Source organism: Mustela nigripes, chromosome 2, assembly GCF_022355385.1.
Source record: "Mustela nigripes isolate SB6536 chromosome 2, MUSNIG.SB6536, whole genome shotgun sequence".
Classification (NCBI taxonomy): Eukaryota; Metazoa; Chordata; class Mammalia; order Carnivora; family Mustelidae; genus Mustela; species Mustela nigripes.
In genome coordinates, this window is record NC_081558.1 from 207,895,502 (window position 1) to 207,918,394 (window position 22,893).

The 22,893-nt window shown below is 45.7% G+C and overlaps 1 protein-coding gene and 1 long non-coding RNA gene across 2 annotated transcripts in view; one reads left to right on the forward strand and one right to left on the reverse strand.

Moving 5' to 3' along the window:
• Window positions 1-4,139: 4,139 nt before the first annotated feature.
• LOC132012359 (uncharacterized) lies at window positions 4,140-7,586 on the reverse strand. Its single transcript, XR_009402599.1, has 2 exons — window positions 5,921-7,586; window positions 4,140-4,366 (listed from the first exon to the last, which is right to left on the reverse strand). It is a non-coding gene; the product is annotated as an uncharacterized LOC132012359 (long non-coding RNA).
• The window catches only part of IL10RB (interleukin 10 receptor subunit beta), a 56,606-nt gene continuing 38,805 nt past the window's right edge, over window positions 5,093-22,893 (forward strand). The window contains 7 exon segments of the mRNA XM_059392277.1: window positions 5,093-5,449; window positions 14,133-14,359; window positions 15,360-15,447; window positions 16,690-16,731; window positions 18,045-18,168; window positions 19,477-19,649; window positions 21,477-21,634. Coding sequence (XP_059248260.1) covers window positions 15,393-15,447; window positions 16,690-16,731; window positions 18,045-18,168; window positions 19,477-19,649; window positions 21,477-21,634 — 552 coding nt within the window. The 5' untranslated portion in view covers window positions 5,093-5,449; window positions 14,133-14,359; window positions 15,360-15,392.

Consider the following 22,893-nt stretch of genomic DNA (forward strand, 5'->3'; position numbering starts at 1 on the left):
TATTTAATCTAAATGTGTCTTATATTTAAAGGAGACTTCGTCTGGATAACATGTAGCTCGGTCTTACTTTTTAACCCACTCTGTCAGTCATAAAAATCTACCATATTTGTAATGGCTTTGAATTCATTGCACTTGTTCTTTGCGTCTTTTTTTAATCTTCTACTCTTTTCTGGGTAGTCTTCTAGGTTTGTTTTTGTTTTTGTTTTTGTTTTTGTTTTAAGATTTTATTTATTTATTTGACAGACAGAGATCACAACTAGGCAGAGAGACAGGCAGAGAGAGGGGAGAAGCAGGCTCCCTGCTGAGCAGAGAACCCGATGCGGGGCTCCATCCCAGGACCCTGGGATCATGACCTGAGCTGAAGACAGAGGCCCCAACACTGAGCCACCCAGGCGCCCCTAGTCTTCTAGTTTTAATTGTCTTATATAATTCCATTTTCTTTCCCTGGTGAGTATATCACTTACACTTCTTTTAAACATAGCTGGCGTGGTTGCCCTAGAGTTTTCAATATGCATTTACAACTAATCTAAATCCACTTTCAGATAACACTAGACCACTTCATAAGTAATGTAGGTACCGTTTCACAATATATTCCCAATTCCTCCCTCCCACCCCTTACAACCTTACTATTATATATTTCATTTATCTATAAGCTATAATCATCCAGTACAATGCTGCTATTCTTATTTTGAACAGTAATCTATTAGATCAATTTAGAATAAGAAAAATAAATTATTTTATCTTACTTTTAGTGATTCCTTCTCTAACACTCTTCCAATTCTCATATAGGAAAAGTTTCCAAACTATATTAACTTTTTTTCTTTCTGAAGAACTTCTAACATTCCTTTCAAGGCAGGTATACTGGTGGCAAAATCCTTCCATTTTTGTCTGCCTGAGAAAGTCTTTATATCCTTCTTTATTGTTAGAAGGATAGTTTTGCTGGATATAGAATTTTAGGTTGCTGGGTGGTTGTTGTTGTTTTTTAAATTTTGTATCACTGTCTTCTTGCTTGCAGTTTCTGAAGCAAAATAAGATGGAAATCTTATCCTTGCTCCTCTATAAGGTAAGATGTTTCATACTTATGGATTCTTTCAAGGTTTTCTTTTTCTCTTTGACTTTCTCTGGTTTGAATATGAAATGCCAAGGTATAGATTTTTTGGTATTTATTTTTACTAATCTCTGAGCTTCCTGGATCTATGGTTTGGTGTCTCATTAATTTTAAAAAATTCTCAGCCATTATTATTTCAAATATTTCTTCTGCTCCTTTCTCTCTTTCTTCTCCTTCTAATAGTCCTACTATGTATATGCTATACCTTTTGTAATTGTCCCACAGTTCTTGGATAGCCTGTTCCTATTTATTTATTTATTTATTTATTTATGTTTACTTTATCATTTGGGAAGTTTCTGATGACATATCTTCACACTCACTGATTCTTTCCTTGGCTGTGTCCAGTCTGCTGATGAGCTCATCCAAAGTATTCTTCATTTCTGTTAGTGTTATGTTTTGTTTTGGTTAAATTTCTAGCATTTCCCTTCAATTCTTTCTTAGGATTTTTGTCTCTCTCCTTACATCACTCGTCTGTTCTTTCTTGTTGTCCACATCTCTGTTAAAGCCTGAGGAGTTATGTCTCTTCCCAAACACCAACCCAGTCTAGCACCGGCTGGTGTCCTAGAAGTCAGTTCTATTCTGACACTGACTACACAGAATCAGCACCAGACTTCCACAGGTTCAAAGCTCAGTCCTGCAAGACCACCCTCATTTCAGATACCAGCCACAAGAACGGGGCCCCCAGTTTACCCACAATTCTCTCTGACTTGGCTACAGAGTCAGGGGTTTCCATGACCACCCCCTCAGGTTTGGTCATTTAGTAAAATGACTCACAGAACACATCAAAGTGCTTTCCTTATTGTTACTGGTTTATTATAAAGGCCACACCCCAGGAACAGCCAAGGAGAAGAATGCATAGGGCAAGGTATGGGGGACGGGGTTGGGGGGCAGGGGAAGACACAGACCTTCCATGCCCTCAGCAAGTTGTTCACTCTTCCGATTCCTTGCCAACCCAGAAGCTCTCCAAAACCTGTCACTGATGGGCTATGGTGGAGGTTTCATCATGTAAGAATGATGATTATTAACGCAATCTTCAGCCCTTCTCCCTTCCTCAGAGGTTGCGGGGGCTGAGTTGAAAGTTCCAGACTTCATTTGTGACAAGGCTTGGTCTTTCTGGTGACCCATCCTAAAACTACCTTGGGCCTCTTAGTGTCACTTCAGTGGAACAAACACATTCCTCTCACCCTACCACTCAGAAAATTATAAGGGATTTAGGGTCTGGGATTAAAAATAAAGATCAAATATCTTTCTATGATAATAAAGAACCCTTACAATATTAATCACATGGCTTTTAAATTCCTAGTTTCATCATTCCCAATTCCCTGCCACATCTTAGCCTTGTTCTCAAACTTATTTTGCTTCTTCAGATTGTGTTTTTTCCTGGCCTTTTAGCAAGCTTTGTACTTTTCACTGAAAGCCAGACAGGATGTATCAGATAACAGGAGCTGACCTAAATAACCCTTTTAGTGTGAGATGCTATGTTTACCTGGCTAAAAGTCTGTGTTTGACGTTTTCTGTACTTGTCAGAGAATTTTATTTGATCTAGTGTCTTCATTTTTGCCTCCCCTGTGGTTTTTGGGTTTCCCTAGAAACTCCCTCTTAAATAAAGTTGTAATCTACTGTTACTGTTCTAGAGTTGTGTGGATGTGGTGGTGACATACTGTGAAGGGGAAACATTCCATGATACTATGATTAAATCTCAGGGCTTGTTTTCCTTTCTGATGGGTCTGAGACTGGACTGTGACCTACAGAGGAGTTTCTTGGAATCCCTACCCCTTTATTTTCTCTCCTATGATGATAGACAGGAAGGTTCAAGGGGACTGAGCTGTCTAATTCCTCTTGAGCAGGATCAGATTGGGTTCTGGTAGAATGACTGGTTCCCTTTGAAGGCAGGCTTTCATACAGAACATTCTGGGTGTATTCCAAAATGGTTAGTCTCTTCCTCCCAAACAGGAGAGGAATTTCATGTTCACCAGGAGAAGCTGGCAGAGGACCTGGTGGAAAGATCAAGAAACCGGAGGACCCCACTAAGACTAGGCTCCCAGGAGTTTTTAATTCTCGAGTTAGTCCATGCTCAGTCTTCAGCAGTGAGTCGAAAGCAGTTTAAGTTTTCTTAAGGTTTCAGAGATTTCCACTCCCTGTACACTGATTGTCTACATCAGCCTGTCTCTCCAGTTTTCAGGCTACAATTTTCCCTGGGACCCCTATTCACTGGTGGACCTAAGGAGAGATTTTCAGTTGGTTCGGAATTTCTCTTGTGGGACGTGGAGTAACAATTTCTAAGCTCCTGACATCGTGGAACATACTGTGTTTATTTTTTAAAATCTTTTCCCTCATCATGCAAGTAAAAATACTTAGAAATTTGGAAAGTAAAAAAGAAGAAAATAAAAATCACCTCTGATAACCCAATCTGCAATTAATCCTTGTTATCATTTTAATCTATTTCTATCTGTTGTATTTCCATTTGCATCCTTCGTTTTATTTACTTATATAAAAGGATGCATACAACTACTGAGTATTTACCCTAAAGATACTTCGCAGTGATCCGAAGGGGTGCATGCACCCAAATATTTATAGCAGCAATGACCACAATAGGCAAACTATGGAAAGAACCTAGATGTCCATCAACAGATGAATGAATAAAGAAGATGTGATATGGAATACTATGCAGCCATCAAAAGAAATGAAATCCTGCCATTTGCAATGACGTGGATGGAACTAGAGGGTATTATGCTTAGTGAAATAAGTCAATAGGAGAAAGACAATTGTCATATGATCTCCTTGATATGAGGAAGTGGAGAGGCAACGTGGGAGGTTTGGGGGTAGTAAAAGAATAAATGAAACAAGATGGGATTGGGAGGGAGACAAACCATAAGAGACTCTTAATCTCACAAAACAAACTGAGGGTTGCTGGGGGGAGGGGGGTTGGTTGGGAGAGGGTGGTGGGGTTATGGACATTGGCGAGGGCATGTGCTATGGTGAGTGCTATGAAGTGTGCAAACCTGGCGATTCACAGACCAGTAGTCCTGGGGCTAGTAATACATTATATGTTTATTTTTTAAAAATTAAACAAAAAAATTTTTTTAAAAGGACGCATACGATGGAGTATTGGCTTTCTCCCACTGTCAAGGACTATTTCTGCAGCTTCTCCAAAACTGCTGCTGAAGATATTATCAGTGTTGAATGTCTTTTATGAGGACACGAACCCGGTGATGATTTCCCGTCAGGTCTTACAGGACTGCTGGAAATTCTGCTTCTCTGAAAGACAGGAAGCCGACAGACATCCTCTTATGATCATCTCTGTGCCTGTTGTAAAGAGGGGTCAGCAAATACTAGTTGACTGAATGTATGAAAATGTTCCCTTTTCTAGCTACAAAAAGTACGAAACATCCTCTCCCCCTCTTCCTCAGAGGCGGGAAAGCTGACGGTGAGATTGAATGCTCAATGAGAATAATTCAGGGTTTAGTGTATTTCTTTTCCTTCTCTTTCGAAAGGATTTTTAACATTCCCATATGAGTAGCCTTAACGTTTAAAATACACATACATTTTGGAAATTGACAGGATATAAACAACAAATAAAATATTGAGGGACTATCTGTCCTCCCTCTTTACCTGCCCTGAACAGACGGAGGGAAAGACCCACAGGTCTTCGCACTTGCGAAGGCCTGCCGGAACCTGGAACTGTACCAAGCCTTTGGTACCAACTCAGTGGTGGCTATATTTATCCCCGTTTTATTGACTGGAGAATTAGAATCAGAGCGTTTTATAGAACTCGTAAGTGGGGGAGCCAGATGAGAACCCATTCGCTCATTCATTCATTCATTCAGTGTATTTTTACTGAGTGCATGAAAGGTACTCGGCGTGGTTCCAGACGCCACGCGCTGTTCCAGCCCCTGAGGACCCCGCAGTAAACAAAAAGCCCAAACCCCGGGTCCCTTCCCCTACGGAGCTCCCGAGGGGAGGGTGCGAGGGGAGTGGTAAGAGGCGGCTCGATCAACGTCAGTAGAGGAACGAGTCGGGGCTCCGCCCCCGGCCCGCGCCCGGGCTGTCCACCAGCTGCCGGAGGCCGGCGCTCAGCGCGCGCACCCCCGTCGCGCACTCCAGCCACCCCGCGGGGAGAAAGTCCCGCGGATCGCCCTGGTGTCGTCTCCCGGCGGAGTCTGCGGTCCGCCCCGGGGCCCACCGCCCGCTCCGCCCGCCCGCGCCCGCCGCCAAGGCCGGGGCCGCCCGCAGCGCGTATCCGGGCCGTGGGCGCCCCAGCCGGAGGCGGAACGGCGGGGGCGCAGGCGGCGGCCCGGAGCCGAGCACCCCTGCGGGCAGCGGCGAAGCGACCTTGCCGAGGTAAAGGGCTGACGGGGTCGGGGCGTGGGGACAGCTAGGGCGCCTGACCTCTGGGCAAACGCCGCCTCCCCGCGCCCGCTTCCCGGAATCCCCCGCAGGCTCCGAGCCTCCCGCGGACTCCGCCTCCGCCCGCGCGGCTCCCTCCCCGCTGGGCTCCCGCCCTCCCGCTCCCCACACTCCCTCCGCCCCCCACACTCCCCCCGACCCCCGTCCCCCGCCTCCCCCGCCCTCCCCCGGCCGCAGGGCGGGGCGGCCCGGGCGTCCTCCGCTGTCCCCGGCTGTCCCCCGCGTGCTCCGCTCCTCGCCGCCCCGGGAGCTCTCGGTCTTTGCACCCGGTCCCGCGCCCCCTCCCCCCCGTTCCCACCAGCGATGCCCCGGACACCCGGGCACCGGCGGCTGCGAGATGTGAGCCGCCACGAGTGTGAGAGTCAAATGCCTCAAGATCCCCTGGGCCTTGCAAAACGGGGCTACCGGCTCGGGCCTCGGGGTCGGGGTCCGCGGCCGGCCCTCCGCGGGAACGCCCGGAGTTCACCAGCCTTGGCGGGCGTGCGGAGAGGGTCCCCAAGGGGCGACGGCGGCTGGGGTGTCCGGCGCCCTTCCAGACGCCTCGCTAGGAGGCAGAGGGGCGGGTTGAGGGGAGAGGGCGGGGAGACCGAAGAGCGGCCCTGCTCCCGGGCCGGGGCACGAGGGGAACCGGGTGCCAGTCGAGGCTGGAGTTTCCACCCGGAGAAATCAGCCTGTTCAAAGCTGTCACCAGTTCCATCCATCGGCAGGCGTAGGTGGTGAGCGGTGGCTTTATTGAACAACGCTAGGAATCCCAGGTCATTTTTTTTTCTATTTATTTATTTATTTTTAAGATTTTATTTATCCATTTGACAGAGAGAGAAAGAGAGCACAAGCAGGGGGAGCGGCAGGCAGAGAGATAAGGGGAAGCAGGCTCCCCAGGGAGCAGGGAGCCGCAGTTGGGGTTCGATCTCAAGAACCTGGGATCATGACCTGAGCTCAGCAGGGGCTGCGCCGCCCAGGCGCCCCTCATTTCTTTCTTTTAGTATTTGTTTGACTTCCTTGCATTTGTTTGGGAGGAGGTCTAGAAGATAGTGTAACAGGCCAGAGGGGTCCGATCTGAGCCCGCTGTGCGGGGACGTGCAGAGCCGCGCTCTGGGAACCTGGAGTCGGGCCCCGGTCCGCCGGCGTCCTACTCACTGAGCCTGGGGGCTGCGACGCCCAGGCCGTCCCCTGTCCCACACCTTGGCACGGTTTCTAAGTACCCGCCACTTGCAGTTCAGGTTTAGGGAACCAAATGGGCGGAAGCGGAGGTCACACCAAAATCTGCACTAAAGAAAACATCTTTTAAACTCTCCTAGCGGTATGGGCTTCCTTGATAAGGTTTGACCTGTTTGTTCCAGGAAAAGGCTTGAACTTTTAAGTTCTCTTGTTCACAAGCTGGCTTTCCACTTTAAAACATCAAAAAATCTGCCTGGCTCTTTTATTCTTACCCATATTTCCTCTGAAGTTCTTCATGTATTTATTGAAAAGTTAAAATCTCCCTGAAATTTGGTTCCTGTGATTTGACAAATGGTAATTAGTCTAAAAAAAAAAAAAAAAATTAGAGGGACGCTTGAGTGGCTCACTAGGTTAAGCATCTACCTTCAGCTCAGGTCATGATCCCCGAGTCCTGGGATCAAATCCCACTCTCCCACTTGTGCTCTTCCCCCTCTCATTCTGACAAATAAATAAATAAATAAAATCTTAAAACAAAATTAGAACCACATCCCGGGAGATAGTATTAGGAGTAAAACGTTTATTAAAATATATATTTCATCCCTCCCACTTGCGCTCAGAGCTGAACTAACTCATTTTCCTGTTACATTTATAAACCTTCAAATGATTGAAGAACATGGCCTCTATCTTCTTTGACTCTCCGTCATCATATGTCACCAAAACTACAATGTCATGGAGTCTAAGACGCACTTGTATATTATGTAATCAAGTGAGAAAAACACACATTCTGATTTCAGAGCTGTTTGGATGTAAGAAAGAAATGTGCGGTTTATAATCTGTAAAATGTAATCTGAGCAGAAGCGGAGCCTGACAGTATTTTCCCTGAGGATTCTTCATTCCTTCCGAGAGTGAAACTGATTGGTATGCAATTCTGGGGCGCCTGGGTGGCTCAGTCCTTAAGTGTCTGCCTTCCGCTCAGATCCTGATCCCAGGGTGCTGGGATCCAGCCCCATATGGGGCTGCCTGCTCAGTGGGGAGCCTGCTTCTCTCTCTCCCACTCCCCTTGCTGTGTTCCTGCTGTCACTCTCTCTCTCTCTCTGTCAAATAAATAAATTTTTAAAAATCTTTAAAAAAATAATTCAAGAAGTATAAAGGAAAACTAGTTCTTTGAGAGAGCTGGAGAGCTGAAGTGAGAGTCCAGAAATTGACTGAGAATTCAAGAGGAGGGAGGAAGAAAAAGGGAGAGGTGGGAGTAGTTGAGAGCCACTAAACGTTTTCTCCAGAGCAGGCAGGAAAATGAGGACACTTAGTTTCCCCGTAAGCCCGGGGACATGGGAGAGAGAATCTTAAGCATTGTCTTTGTCTTGCTGTTTTAATTTTGAGGGTTTTTTCTTTAATATAGTTAAAATTTGGGGCCCCTGGTGGCTCTGTGGGTTGAGCATCTAAGTCTTGGTTTCAGGTCAGGTCCTAATCTCAGGGTCGTGAGATCAAGCCTCATCTGGGGCTTCAAGCTCAGCACAGACTCTCCATGGGATTCTCTCCCTCTTCCTCTCCCTGGGGCCCGCCCTCCCTCTCTCTCAAATAAATAAATAACATCTTTAAATATACTTAAAATTTGAGTTGTACCTGACCACCAGAAACTATACCAGTAAGTCAACAACGATTGTAAAAAGCCTAATACACAGGAAAGAAGATAACAGTGCCTTGACTGTACTTGACCTTCTAGTTCTTTGAGAGAGGAGCAGTGGTCAGAGGACGTGAGATGGGGAAAGTCAGCTGGGCGAGTGGGAGCAGCAAAAGCCAGTGCCAGAATCCGGAGAACCAGCCAGAGGCCCAGTGGTGGACTCTCTCTTACCTCTCCTCCAGAGACAATGAACAGAATCTTCCAGGAAAAAGCAGGGCTGGGGTAGCCTGACATCTCTCTCTCCCTTGACTGAGCTCACCTGATCCCAGGGCCAGTCCTGTGGGCTCAGGAAACAGCCCAGTCCTTACAGAACAAGCTGGAAACAGGTGTGGAAGTTAAGGAGACAAGGAGGTTAAGATTTCACTGCTGTATCACAGTAACAGAAGACAAAGCCACCTAAGTGCCAGCAAGGTGACTGGAAGTGGTGGGGGAGGGGAGTGGTAAGAAGGGGGAAAAAAACCAACATAGCTTGCCAAGAGTCTTACTACAAAATTACTATTACTCCTGGGTTAGGAGAAAATTTCTTCCAATAGCCTTATATTCTACAACCTGATAAAAATATGACTTCAAAAGGATAAACTCAGAGACTATAATATTTTAAACTGGGCTGGAATGGGAGATCGCAGACTTTAGGGGATAAATTGAGCATCATGGAAACATGATCACAGAAGTCAGAAGTATGAATAGATACTGCAGAAAGTAAAAGCATTTTTAATAGAGGAAAGGCTTGATTCAAGTCAGTGAATGCTAATGAAAAGAAAGATCAAGTCAGTTAGTAAGACTCTGATGTGGAAGATAAAGCATGACCAAGCATTTGGATAACTGGGGTTCCTGATGTAGGAAACCCACAAATGGGATTAAAAAAGCATATAAAGATAAGAGAAGAGAAATTTTCTTGAAATGACGAAAAAAATGGTCTGTAGGCCAAAAGAACATTTTCCGGGAAATTGCCACCTTCCAGGAAATTTCCATATGGGAATGCCCAGCACCAAGAGGTCGAAAGCAATTTAAAAAATTAAAAAAAAAAAAAAAAAGAATTATTTAGGAATCCAAAAAGAAGTAAACAAAAGAGGGGCGAACAAAGTCAAGCTGACCTCAGACTGTCTACCGAGAGTATGGGGTTGCTAAGAAGTGTTCTGAATGGAGGACACTGTCCCCAGGAAGACATTTTATCCAGCTAAGACGTCATTCGAGGTAAAAGTCAATTGGCAGGTCTTCTCAAATATGAAAGAGCCAAAGGAATTCAAGACCCAGTGAGCCCTCTTTGGGGAAAAAACTGCTGGATTAGAAGAATCCAGTGAATTAGCAAAGTAAGAGTTAAAATAAAAGAATAAAAATAATGATAATAAAAAATAAATAAATAAATAAATAAAATTGAAAAAAGGAATGAAAAAATAAAGAAAGAACCCAAGCATAGAGAACTCATGCTTGAAAGGAGTGTTCGTGGGTATTTATCTAAATGTGGAATTAATACCAAACAACTTTGACAATTGTAGGTAGAATAAAAGGTGATTGTTCTATCAGTTTAGACACAAAAAAACAATAAAGGAAAAAAAGATATAAGGAGGTAGGGAGGAAAATGGGAGGAAAAGGGGAATAGTAAAGTTCTCTAGTTTGAAAGCCTGGGTCAATAAATATGGTTTAACGCAAAAGATGCTGTGAACATATAAAACCCCAACCTTCCGAATTTCTTCCGTAACTTTTTTTTTTTAAACATTAGTGGACTATCTTAGAAAGTTATTCTTTCCTAAAGAGAAAAATAATTCAAATTGCAACAATTCCTTTGGTCTTTCCTTCAGACTTTTTTCCCCCAAGTACAGTTAAATTTAGACGGAAGTGCTGTGTGTGTGTACGTATGTGTGTGTATACTCATGCATAGAAAGATCTCTGGGATTATGTTCACCTGTAAATAATGGAAATATCTGGATGCTGGAATTTGTACTTTTATACATTCTTAATTTTTCTAATGAGCACACGAAAGAAGTGCTACAGAAGCAAGACAGACATTTGAAACATCAACTGGAAACAAACATGCTGCGATATTAGCAATGGTTGATGCTGGGTGGTAGAAATAGGATGCTTGTTACTTGCTTCTTTCTACTTTTTCCCTAATTTCCAGGGGAAAAAATTACGTAATCGCATTTGTGCAGTATTTCCAAATCTAATCCATTCATTACTCATTGACGACCAATGCTATGCCAGGCATCAGGCCAGATGGAAGGAAAAACCCTTATGTTCTCCACCAGGGGACCAGGAGGCTCCTTGAGGGCTGGCTGGCTGGCTATTTAAGAGGAGCTGGAATTCAGGGAAGAGTCTCTTCACCCCACAATGTCCACTTGAGTGGGGCCCTGAAAACCAGCCGTGTTGAGAGGTCAGAGGCTAGGGTCGCTCCCAGAGGAATGGAGGGGAGAGCCAGAGCAGGGTGAGGGACAGCCTGAGCTGGGCACCTGTGCAGGGCAGTGGCTCCTGGGAAAACTTCGAAGGCTGAGGACAACCTTGAATTCAACCCAAGGCGCTTGATGCCTTGTTAGGTGACAACAAGCTGCAGATTGTGGGGAGCCCAGAGCAAAACAAATGCAGGACCCCTATGTTTACAGAGCAAGAAGTACCACTGAAGGCCTTAAACTATAAAGCTTTTTCTTTTCTCTCATTGTCTCTGTCTCTCAACTTGTGGCTTTTGTATTTACTGTTTGATGTCTTCCTGAATTTAAAAAAAAAATTACATTATTAGCAGGAATTTTCCCATTCGACTTTATACTGTGCAAAACCAGATCTAAGAGCATTTCATTCCCATGGGGAATCATTGAATTACACAATTGGCATCTTACAGGGTACCTCGAGGGTACCTCGAACTAGCTGGTAGGAGCGAACGCAGGCCAGACTCAGGAAGGAGAAGAGGGGTCCCCCCAGGCACACAGCCCCAGAAGCATTCCCTCATGCCGGGGGTACGGTCCCGGCCAGTGCAGCTCCCCGCAGGTGCCCAATGCCACCCCACCCCTTGCGACTCTGGGCACACATGCACTGGGGCCTGAGGAATGCTGGGATCCCCCTCCTGCTAGATACCCCACCCCGCAGGTCCGGGACGGGTTCTGGAGAAGCTCAGCCCCAAATCCCTCCCACTGGAGGACCTTCTATCTCAACCCACCACATAGAAGCAATGTCCGAAGGTCTTTAAACCCCTGCCCATGGACATGCTAGGTACCTGGATCAAGGCTGACCTCGATGCTCACCCCTACTGGTCCAGCTAGCTGCACCCCCCCAGGGGGGTTACTGCCAGCCTGGAGGGGGAGCAACTGCCACTCGGGCGATGTGACGTAGCTGCACCACCACACCAAGTGCATCAGCGGTCCCCAGGGTAGAGGGAGAGGCCAGGCATGGGCCTGGGACCACCTCCAGCAGGGGCAGGGGGGCGAGACCAAGTGTGAGCTGAGGCTACCAGCTCCCCGTGTGTCCCGCTGTCCCATCAGACTTCACTAACAAAACCCAAGTTCAAAGACAAAATGACTAAGAATTTCAGGTCAGCCTCGGGAGAGCAGTAAAACAAGTGTGGATCCCTTCCACCTGGGGGACCCAGGACGCGAGGTGGGGGAAGGAGCGAAGCCAGCCCTGGCTGGCTACAGAGAAGAGACGGGACAATAGCTTTGCTTTAGGAAAGCTGATTGGTAGTCAGGGAGGGTTTCCAGGCGCCTCATTAAACAACTGCGGGCAGGATGCCAAGAGACAGGAAATTAGATTTTCCAAACAACAAGGAATCTCATTACTGGACATTAGGCTGGAATTGGGGTATGGGTCATCAGAAACAAAGAAGGGGAGGAGACATCCCCTGGCCCACAGAGGATGAGGGACTTTTAATTGTGTAGTTGTGTGTGGGTGTCCGCTGTGGAAGAAACCAAGTGTTCTGTAGAACAAAGGTGAAGATTTTACCACCATCAAGAAAAGACAAAGGAGGGGGTGCCTGGGTGGCTCAGTGGGTTAAAGCCTCTGCCTTCGGCTCAGGTCATGATCTCAGGGTCCTGGGATCGAGCCCCACATTGGGCTCTCTGCTCAGCGGGGAGCCTGCTTCCTCCTCTCTCCGTGCCTGCCTCTCTGCCTACTTGTGATCTCTGTCGAATAAATAAAATCTTTAAAAAAAAAAAAAAAAAAAGACAAGAAAGAGGGGCAAGGGGCCACAGGGCAGATGGTCAGTGCAAGGTAGTGTCACCACCACCCCCCTCCCCGCCCGTGGCATTCTATACTCTAGGTGCGCCCAGCGTCTTAGGGAATGTCCATACCCGTGCAGACCCTCCGCCGGCAGTGAGGGTGGGAGATGGCGTCACACATCACAGTGCTCTCTGTAGACCTTCGAAATGGGCACGATATGGCGGGATAGCTGGAGGCAGAGGAGCCTGGGTATATCTTCAGCAGGGATGGCAGTTTTAACCTGGAATCTCTTGGATTCCTCCAGGACAGTACCTTGGGTGGGACGTGATACCCTGGCAGTCCAGAGGACATTTTAAATTTGTTTTGAACTTCAACTCAAGTCTGGTGTTCTGTGGTCCTTATTCAGTTCCAACTTGGGGCCTGATGCTGCTACAGTGTTGGGGGGTGGGGGGAGAGAATACCCAGAATTGGTAAAGCCCAGTTGCTTGGGTAGAGGCAAAAGCCCTGAGGCAGAAAAGGAACACGATCCATTGCCCGGGGCGGGGTGGGGGGGAGTGTTTCCATAAAACTCACGAAGAATTTCTCTCCATGGAACGATTTCGGACTATGACTCAAAAGGCAAATGCCAAGGAAGCTTTAAATCTGAAAACATAATGATTTTTTCTTTTTTAAGCCAGGATGAGGGACACGGGTCAACCCAGGTCGTGATTCCAAGTTCCTGGGATCAACTCCCTCATCAGGCTCCTTGCTCAGCTCTGCTTCTCCCTCTGCCTGCTACTCCCTCTGTTTGTGCTCTCTCTCTATCTCCCTGACAAATAAATAAATAAAATATTTTTTAAAGGAAAGAATCAGTTTTCTGATTCATATTTTTTAAAACTTACAAATAAAATAAAAAATAAATAAGGCCGACATGAGCAAATCAAAGGGCAAGGTGACAACAGAGGGGGAAAGATGTGATTTGTATCAAAGACAAAGGGCCAGTTTAGCTCATAATTAAAAGTTCTGACAAACAAACCAATAAGAAAAAAAGCTACAACTCAGTAGAAAAATGAGCAAAGATAGAGTTAACAAGAAAGAAAATGCAAATACCTCTTACGTGTATAAAAAATGGATACTCAACTCAGAATAAGAGAAATGCAAATTTATATTCGTCTGAAGATCATTTTTATTTATGAATCTGATTTGAAAAAGTCCAGGGGTGGGGTGTATGAGTGGCTCAATTGTTAATAGTCTGCCTTCAGCTCAGGTCATGATCCCAGCATCCTGGGATCGAGCCCCACATCAGGCTCTCTGCTTAGCGGGGAGCCTGCTTCTCCCTCTTCCTCTGCCTGCCACTTGCCCTGCTCATGCTCTGTCTGTCTCTGAAATAAATAAGTAAATAACTTTAAAAAGAATAAAGTAAGTAACAAGTCTAAGAACTTGATGAAGCCTCCCTGAAGAGCTTGTGGCCAAAGGAAAAATTGTCACACATCACAGGTGGCTGTGTACGTCACACAGCCACCAGGGCAAGAGGGTGGCCGTTTCTATTTGAATTACGAGTGCAGCGCCCCTCTGGGTCAGGTGTCCATCATCGACGCCCCCAGACCCAGCCTCCCCACATTCACCCCTTACTTTGTCCTGCGATCCTGTCTTGCACAGGCACAGTCACCAGCACCCTGGTCCTTCCAACTGGAATCAGCCAGGGATGAGCCCCAAGTAAGAGGACGGAAGAAAGACCGTGAGGGCTACTCACCCTCCCATCACATGCCGCCCCCCTGCACTACTATCACATTGGATTCCCACAGGATTTTCTACTACCAGATTCTAGCACCTTCCATTTGCGCCCCAGCCCAGGAGGGTGACAGCCCCGCAGCTGTTAGCTCCAGGTACTACTTGCTTCCTTACTGTTTGCCTACATCCTGCTCACGCATTTGTAACTGATTAAAGTCTTTGTCCAATGTCCTCATTCGAATATCTTTTTCCTGCTGAGACCCTGAGCGGCATCACCTTTTGCCTGCCATCCTACTCCTGGGAAGTTTTCCTACACTTAGACTCGCACACATGTGGAAGGACACGTGTCCAAGATAATCTGTTGCAGAAAAGACCGGGAGCAACTCAGACATCTCTCGTGGAGCCTAATTCCCTCCATGGTAGTGTGTCCATAAACTGGACAGCTTAACTGGTTAAAAAAAAAAGAAAGAAAGAAAGAAAGAAAAAAAAAGAAATTCTCTTGAGTGCTGATGTAGAAAGATCTCCCAACTATGTATCTTCAAGTAGAAAAAGCAGAAGTAGGACAAGGATTGTACATCCCATCTCTTGTGTTAAAAAAAAAGGGGGAGGGAGAAATAATATATATTTGATTTTGCTGGTGCATAGAGATATTCTGAAGGACTCACCAGAGAATGAATAAAAGTAGTTTTCTGAAGGAAGCAAGACCCTTTGCTATTTACTTCTGTGTGTTTCTGGAAACAGATAATCCCATCGCCTATTCCAAAGTTAAATTTAAAACCTGTCCCTGGGGGCCTCTGGGTGGCTTAGTTGGTAAAGCGTCTGCCTTGGACTCAGCTCTCAATCCCTGACTCCTGGGATTGAGCCCCACCTCCGGCTCCTTGCCCAATGGGAAGCCTGCTTTTCCCTCTCTGCCCTGCTGGTGCTCCCGCTCGCTCCATCTCTCTCTCAAATAAATAAATAAAATCTTCAAAATAAAAATAAATAGATAAAACTTCTCCCTGGTAGACCAGGAATTGGTACCAGGTCCAGCTCCCAGGAGGGCAGTGGAAGCCTGGACGCGGAAACCCTCGCTGTCCTGTTTTTGTCCATCTTGATCTTTGTCATTTAATTCCATTCTTCAGCGTGGGGAATCACCTAATGCTGATTTCCTTTCAGATGTGAACGTAAAGAAAAGAGTCAATAACCAAGATGCTTTGGAGCCAGAATGCTTCCCCACTTAGATCACGGAATCTGTGTCTCGTGGGTGAGTGTTAACTTTTGTCGGAGCTCTTGTAGGAGCAAGCCAGCCAAGTCACCATGCCCCGGAGCCCTGCTGGGCAGTAGCAAATGGATGTCCCCGACCAGGGGCCCAGCATCAGCCTGTCCAATGCCAAGAGCCAGATGGAACATAGACAGGAAGCCTGGATTCAGGGTCTTGAGTTTCCACCCTACTATTCATTTTAGGAAAAGAAACAAGAATGACTCCGTAATGATGGAGAGTACCCTCCTAGGCACTTTGAAGAGGAATTCCTCTTAATTCCCTCATTCTAATCCAGGGCGGAGTTTCTCACTCTACTCCCCTACGGAGGACAAGGCCAAACCCCCTTATCTCCTCTCGGTCACCAGACTGAAAAGTCAGCCTTGAACTTTGGTTTCTGGGCTTCATTTATTCTTGACTTTTTTCCCTATAGTCCAATGCTGCTCTTTCTCTACCTTTCTTTTGATTCTATTTCAGTGTCACTGTGTCATCTCTTCTAGAACTTACCTGTAGGGGATCCATGAGGGGGACACTTCTCCCCTGTGCAGAGCTGCCCTTGCCTGTAACCTCTCCTGCAAGTCACTGTGACAGCCAGAAAGCAATGGAGAATCCCCAGCTCCCATCACTGGCAATTTTCTTCCTATGCCACCCTTGACAAGTCTTAACCTTCAAACTGTATCAGCTGACAACATGCACATTCGTATTCTGAGACTTCTTCCAGACACATAGCTAGCTGTGTCTCAGCACTCTCTCCCAACCCATCAGCCCTGTTATTCGCAGCAATTCCCAGACAGATCTTATTTTGGATTCACTCAGGTTGAAACGGTTGAACCGTGACCCACCGATAGCAACATCGATCTTCCAAGAACCATTTGCTTGAGGATATTTTTTTTAAGCACAAGGAAGTCTCAATCCAGGGTTAAGACATGTGTCCAGGGGTGCCTGGGTGACTCAGTGGGTTAAAGCCTCTGCCTTCAGCTCAGGTCATGATCCCAGAGTCCTGAGATTGAGCCCCCATCTGGCTCTCTGCTCTGCGGGAGCCTGCATCTCCCTTTCTCTGTGCCTGCCTCTCTGCCTACTTGTGATCTCTCTGTCAAAGAAAGAAATAAAACAAAAATTAATTAATTAGTTAATTAATTTTAAAAAAAAAAGACATGTCCAAAAGAATGCCAGACTCAGCGCTAGAATTACACATTGAGCCTGCAGAGAGTGTTTTTGCTTGTCTAATTTTTTTCTTCTTCTTCCTAGTGTGTATCAGCCTCCTGTCTGGTGTGTTATCTTCGCTGCCTGGTAAGAGATTTTCTTGGCTTGACTGAATTTTGTGGAAGGGTCAGGGTACTGGGGCGACTATCCAGAAGTTTAAAATGTGGGGAATTTGATCTCTGATCCCAGATCTGTTGCCCACGTGGTTTGTATCGCTTTTCTTTGATTTTCTCAAATACTCTTTTCTTTCCTCTGTCAAAGGGGCAAAAATTAGCCAGATTTGTACATTTGTCCCTCAAAACACTTATAAGAAATTAATGCACCCCCCCCCAAAAAAAGAGAGAGAGAGAGGGAGAGAGAGAACACCAGAAGTCATTTTAAAACTCCTTAAAAGAATATGCAATTTCAAGCCCCTTAATCGAAGAACAAGGAGGTCCAGACCATGTCAAACAGGAAATGATCCGAATAATTTCCCCTTCATTTCGTTCTTCCACATGCTGTCTGGTACCTGGTGCCAGATAAAGGAAAATAATTGTTTTAAACCAAACATCTTGCCTACATCTATAAATCTGTCCATATAATGTCACTGTACATTGACTCTGTGTCCAAGCTTGGGTTGAGCACAGGAGAGGAAGGGTTTCCAGCCAAGAAGCAAAGTCCTAAGTCTGAACCACAGGCAACTTAGAGGATCATAAAAATTGAATTTGGAAAAAAAAGACTTGAATTTTTTTTTTTTATTAACCTATAATGTATTATTTGCCCCAGGGGAACAGTCCTGTGAATCATCAGGCTTACACATTTCACAGCACTCACCATAGCACATACCCTCCCCAGTGTCCATAACATGTAACACCTCCCTCTCCCTACCCGCTGCACCCCGAAAAGACTTAAATTTAAACGGAATTTGACCAGTGTAGCTTTCAAGTCTCTCTTGCTACCGCCTCATCCCAGCTGCGAAACACTATATAACCCATCTGCTCGGTTTCACAGTCTGTAGAATGGGTCTCTTCCTGGCACCGACTTTAGCATTTTTGCTCAGATTAAGTGCCTGGAAAGGGCCAGTCTGAGCGCTCATTGTCTGTCCCTTACTTCCGTAACTGGAGAGTAAGTGCGATGGGAAGTTCAGAGGAGGGAAAGTAGGCAGTGTGCCGAGCCGCTTAGGGGGACTACAGGAGGCATTGGAGTTGAGTTGAGAGAATTAGGTGGACACGGATCCTTGCCCTAATGACGTGTTGCTCATGAATTAGTTATGTTACTTCATTTCTCATGTCTCACACTAAAACCGTGTCCTTCCGGTGTTCCCAAGACCGTGTGGGCTCCAGATCCCAAGGGACCGATTGGACAACCTTGGGTTCCAGATTTCAGCGTTTCTTTTTTTTTTTTCCTCCTGTTTCCTCTAGATTTGTCAGACAAATCTTGCACTTTCAAGGTGACATTACGCAATTTCCGGGTCATCTTATCTTGGGAATTGAAAAACCGTTCGATTGTACCAGATCGCTATACATTACAGTACACGGTTATAAGGTTGGTTTAGCATTTCATTTTTTCCTTGCTAAATACATTCTCTTTATATTAACTGGGGGATGGGGATGGGGAAGGGTCGTGATCTTTCTTGTGTTAGAACTCTCTCTCTGAGTTCAGAGCTCTCAAAGTCCAAGTCCACTTTTAATTAAATTGAGTACTTTAACAGTTTCAAACTGGTTTTGACAAAACTTGTATTTATAATCATCTCTACAGGTCAGAGCCGCAGAAGCAAAATAATCACTGTGTATGGTTTTCACAATTATTTCTCTAACTCATTGGACAGTCAATGAATAAATGAATACGCTGTTTTCTGAGGACAAGAGTCCAAAGACCTGGCGACCGTATTGATATTGGGTTCATGTTTCTTTACTCGGGGAACCGTGTGGCACATCAGAAAGCTGTCTGGCCCAGACCAGGAGAGGCCCAGGTCTACAGTCTGGCTTGATCACTGATGGGCCGTCATCTTGGGGCACAGAGCTCAGCTTCTCTGAGCCGAGTGTCCAAAGATGAATAACATAATGGAAAGAGCCCTCAATGGCTCTCTTCTTCCGATGTCTGATGTCACCCTTCTAAGTGGTTGCTTTGATCCAGTCGCCCCTCCCAGTGTTCTTTTGTTTGCTCTTTATTTGGCTAACAGCTGTTACTACCCCTCACTGACCCAGTAGAAGGCCTCTTGCAAGTCTCTCTGCTGCCTGCCAAAGTCTTAGTTTCTCTCTGCGTTAGGCGGTCACGTGTGCCACCCACTTACCTTTCTGAAGCTCAAGAAATCAGATGTCTCTGCTGTCCCTACATAGCATGGGCTGACTTGGGACTGGACCATGTGATCCTCGGAGGGACAGAGGGTTTCAGGGAGGACGCTCGTGATTGTTGTGTGGGCAAGGGACATCTGGGGCCCCTCCCACAACAGCATAAGGGTTTGCTCATTCATTCATCCAGCAAATATTTACTGAGTACCTCCTGCATGCCAGGTATTGAACCGTGAACCCAAGTCCTTGACCTCCTAAGGCTTAGAGCAGATACTCTGAAAGTAGGCATGGATTTCAATCAACAAATAAAGACATAATGTGGTAGGTGCTGGTAAACAGTGTGCAGAAAAATAAACCCGGGCGAGAGGGATTAGGAGAGAATGGGTGGACACTGTGGGGTAAGGTGTATTTCCATTTTAAATAAGGTGGTTAAGGAAGACAACTTGATACAGTGATACTTGGGCAGAGCCATAACACAGCGAAGAAGCTGGGCGTACAGTTAGTGGGTTCTTATCACATAAACACTGAAATTCTCCTTTTGTCCTTTATTTTCCTTTCAAAGTAGACCAGACGGTGTGAAGATTGTGGAGCACTGTTCAAATATCACAGCATCATTCTGTGACCTAACGGATGTGTGGGAGGTCCTGCCCGAGACATACGCCGTCACGGTTGACGGGTTCAGAGGGAACACGACGCTGGTCACGTGCTTCACCGATTTCTTCCTGGCAGCAGACAGTGAGTAGATCTCCCTTTATCATCTCCGTCATCATCAATATTTGCTTCGATCGTGAAGCAGAAAGGTCGGCAAAGCGTGGCTCAGACTCAGGGCATGCCTGACCCTGACACTTTTCCTAGCTCTGGAACTGTGAAGTATTTACTTGGCCGAGCTTCAGTTTTTGTAGCCAAAAAGTGGGATGATGATCCATACTTTGGAGAGGATTCCTCTGTGCCCGAGTGAGGCAGGCATCCTGGCAGCAATGGCCGCTACTTTCTAGTATATTTCAGAACCCGACGGGAAGTAGAGTGAGGTCCAGATGGCCTGTGTCTGAGCTGTCTCAACTCTTTGGGCCAATGTGTTCCTTAATACTGCAACCTCTCCCCCAGATCATAACCCAGTAGCTCTTACCTACACCAGTGCCCAGTCTCAGAGAAGACCAGAGCCCAAGAGTGGGTCTGCCTCTCTCTTCTTCCCCTGTGACTGCAGTCAGCTCCCTATGGCACTTGCCTTAACAGTCGCAGGGTCAATGGTCCTCAGCCAGACTCCAGCATTTCCTCAGTGTCCTACTGTGCAACCGGTTTCCAAGAGAAAGATTTGATTTCAGCTCCCTATTAAAGGCTGTGTGGGTGTGCACTCACGCATACATGCTTACCAAAGGGAAAACGACCGAATCCACACAGTCACAAACATCCTGAATGGGCAATTCACTGGAATAGTGCGTGTATGTTTATGTGTGTGTAGAAATATACATATCTGTGTGTATAAAAAAAAAAGAAAAGAAAGAAAAGCACAGGAGCACCTGGGTGGCTCAGTGGGTTAAGCCTCTGCCTTCGGCTCAGGTCATGATCTCAGGGTCCTGGGATCGAGCCACGCATCGGGCTCTCTGCACTTAGCAGAACAGAAGCAACCACGAAAATTCACAATGAGTATCAGGGTCATCCAGCTTTCTGTAAAAGGCCAAGAAAGAAATACTTCAGACTTTACGGGTCACACATCATACACTGTATCACCAATTCTTCTTTCACTGTTTTACAACCCTTTCAGAACTAAAAACACCCTGAGCTGGCAGGCTGTACAGAAACCCAATCCACAAGCCTTTTGGCCAGCCCTCAATGGAGATAAATAGGCATTAATATGTTTATGAGATGAGTTAAGTGCAATATATTCCATGCAAAACTGCGGGTAAGAATGATTTAATTTTAGTTTAGATGCGTGTGTGTGTCTACACTAGTTCAGTTTATATACATATACACAGTAGACACACAGTAGACAAACAATGATTAACCACATTCAGGGACAGTTGTCTACTGTGTTTTCTGCTATTTCTGCAACAGTTGGATATTATTACAATACGAAAAGAAGTCATTTGTACTTTCGTGTTTAGAATACAGCCTGAAAATCAGGAAAGACTGACTTCCATCCCCAAACCTGCCCTCCATTTCTCCATTAAGCAAATCACATCACTGTTATTGTTCTCAGTTTTTCACCAATAAAACAAAGACATGGGGCGCCTGGGTGGCTCAGAGGGTTAAGCCTCTGCCTTTGGCTCAGGTCATGACCCCAGGGGCCAGGGGTCCAGCTCCGCATTGGGCTCTCTGCTCAGCAGGAAGGTTGCTTCTCCCTTTCTCTCTGCCTGCCTCTCTTGTGATCTCTCTCTCTCTGTCAAATAAGTAAATAAAATCTAAAAAAATAAAAATAAAATAAAACAAAGACAACCCATGCCTCAACAAGAACCCTAGGCAGGCTAAAGAAAAGATAGCTGTCAAGAAATCAGGTTATGTTACAGCACTGGGAACAGTACGGTTAGATATTGGGATTTGTTTCTGATTTTGTTTTCTGAACAGTATCTTTGGAGCCACCAGAGTTTGATATTGTTAACTTTACCGACCACATTAACGTCAATGTGAATTTTCCACCCGTCCTTCCCAAGATACTAGAAGAACTATTACAGTTTCACCTATCACTTATCATCGAAGAACAGTCAGGGGAGATTGTCAAGAAGGTAAGTGGTCAAAACAGTTCTGAGTTGGCCATGAATATGTTTTTCTTTTTAAAAAAAAGACATTTGTAATGACTAGAACAATGAAGGGTAAAGAGGCTGAAGCAATAGGGCCTGGCTTAAGAGAAGAAGTCTCCATAGTTCATTCATTGTGGAAATATGTTGACTTAGCCTAGTGGTGTGGTCTTCCTTCGAAGAATAAATCGCACACACATCAGGGGACACACAGGAAAGAGAAAGGAGTGTGGTGTAGACCAAGAGAACAGACTAATTTCAGTATAAACTGGGGCAAAATTCTAAATGGAGGAATGAATGAAGGTGGCCTCTGCTTGAGCAACTTACATGGGCATAGCCCTTTGCCAAGTGTAAACCCTTGTACATGACACCAACCTGCAGGATACAGGGGCACATTCTTTTCAGGTAGAGGGCACCAGAAGTCAAAGGTCCTGAGGTACTGGAGCGGACCCAGTGGATTTGAGAAACAGCGGGGAGCTGGAATAGAGTGACCAAGACAGGAAAATAGAAGGAGGTGAGGTCATGGAGACAATGGGGCTCAGATCTTGTGGGGCTTCAGAGTGTCATGAAGATGCTGGAGGACCCGAGGCTTTTCCAGGGTTATCCTGCCTGGTGTATTGAGGAGTAGATCATAGGGGCCAAAGGTAGAATTTGGAAGATGAGTTAAGAGGCTATTATGATGGCTACTTCTCAGTAGGAAGTAGCAAATTATACAATTATAATTTTCCCTTTAATATCGACTTGAATTATAATCAACACCCTAATCCTTTGATTAGGAGAAGGGTACAAAAATAACAGAGGGAAGAAGTAAGCTCATGTAGCTCAGAGACTGTATCAAGTTTCTTTAAAGCTCATAATCCAGTTACATCTAATTTATATTCAACCCATGAGCTATTAATTCTATTTGAGATTATTATTTCTAAAATAAGAGTGCCATGCTTATTAGGATATTGACAACACTGTAAGGGGAAAATGGTGGTGTTTCGCATCTTCTTCATTAAATAAATAGTCTTTGGACTAAATTAGATCAAGAAAAAGAGGCTCCTGGTGGAAGCCAGGTGACAGCTGGTGGTGGCTTGGACTTCTCCGCAATAAAGAGAAGTGGTCAAATTCTGCATATGTATTGCAAGTGGAGCTGACAGTATTTTTGCATGGGTTGGATGTGCGGTATGGTGAAGAAAAAGACAGGAGCACCTGGATAGATGGAGCTTCCATTCATTAAAATAGGGTAGATTACGGACAGAGGA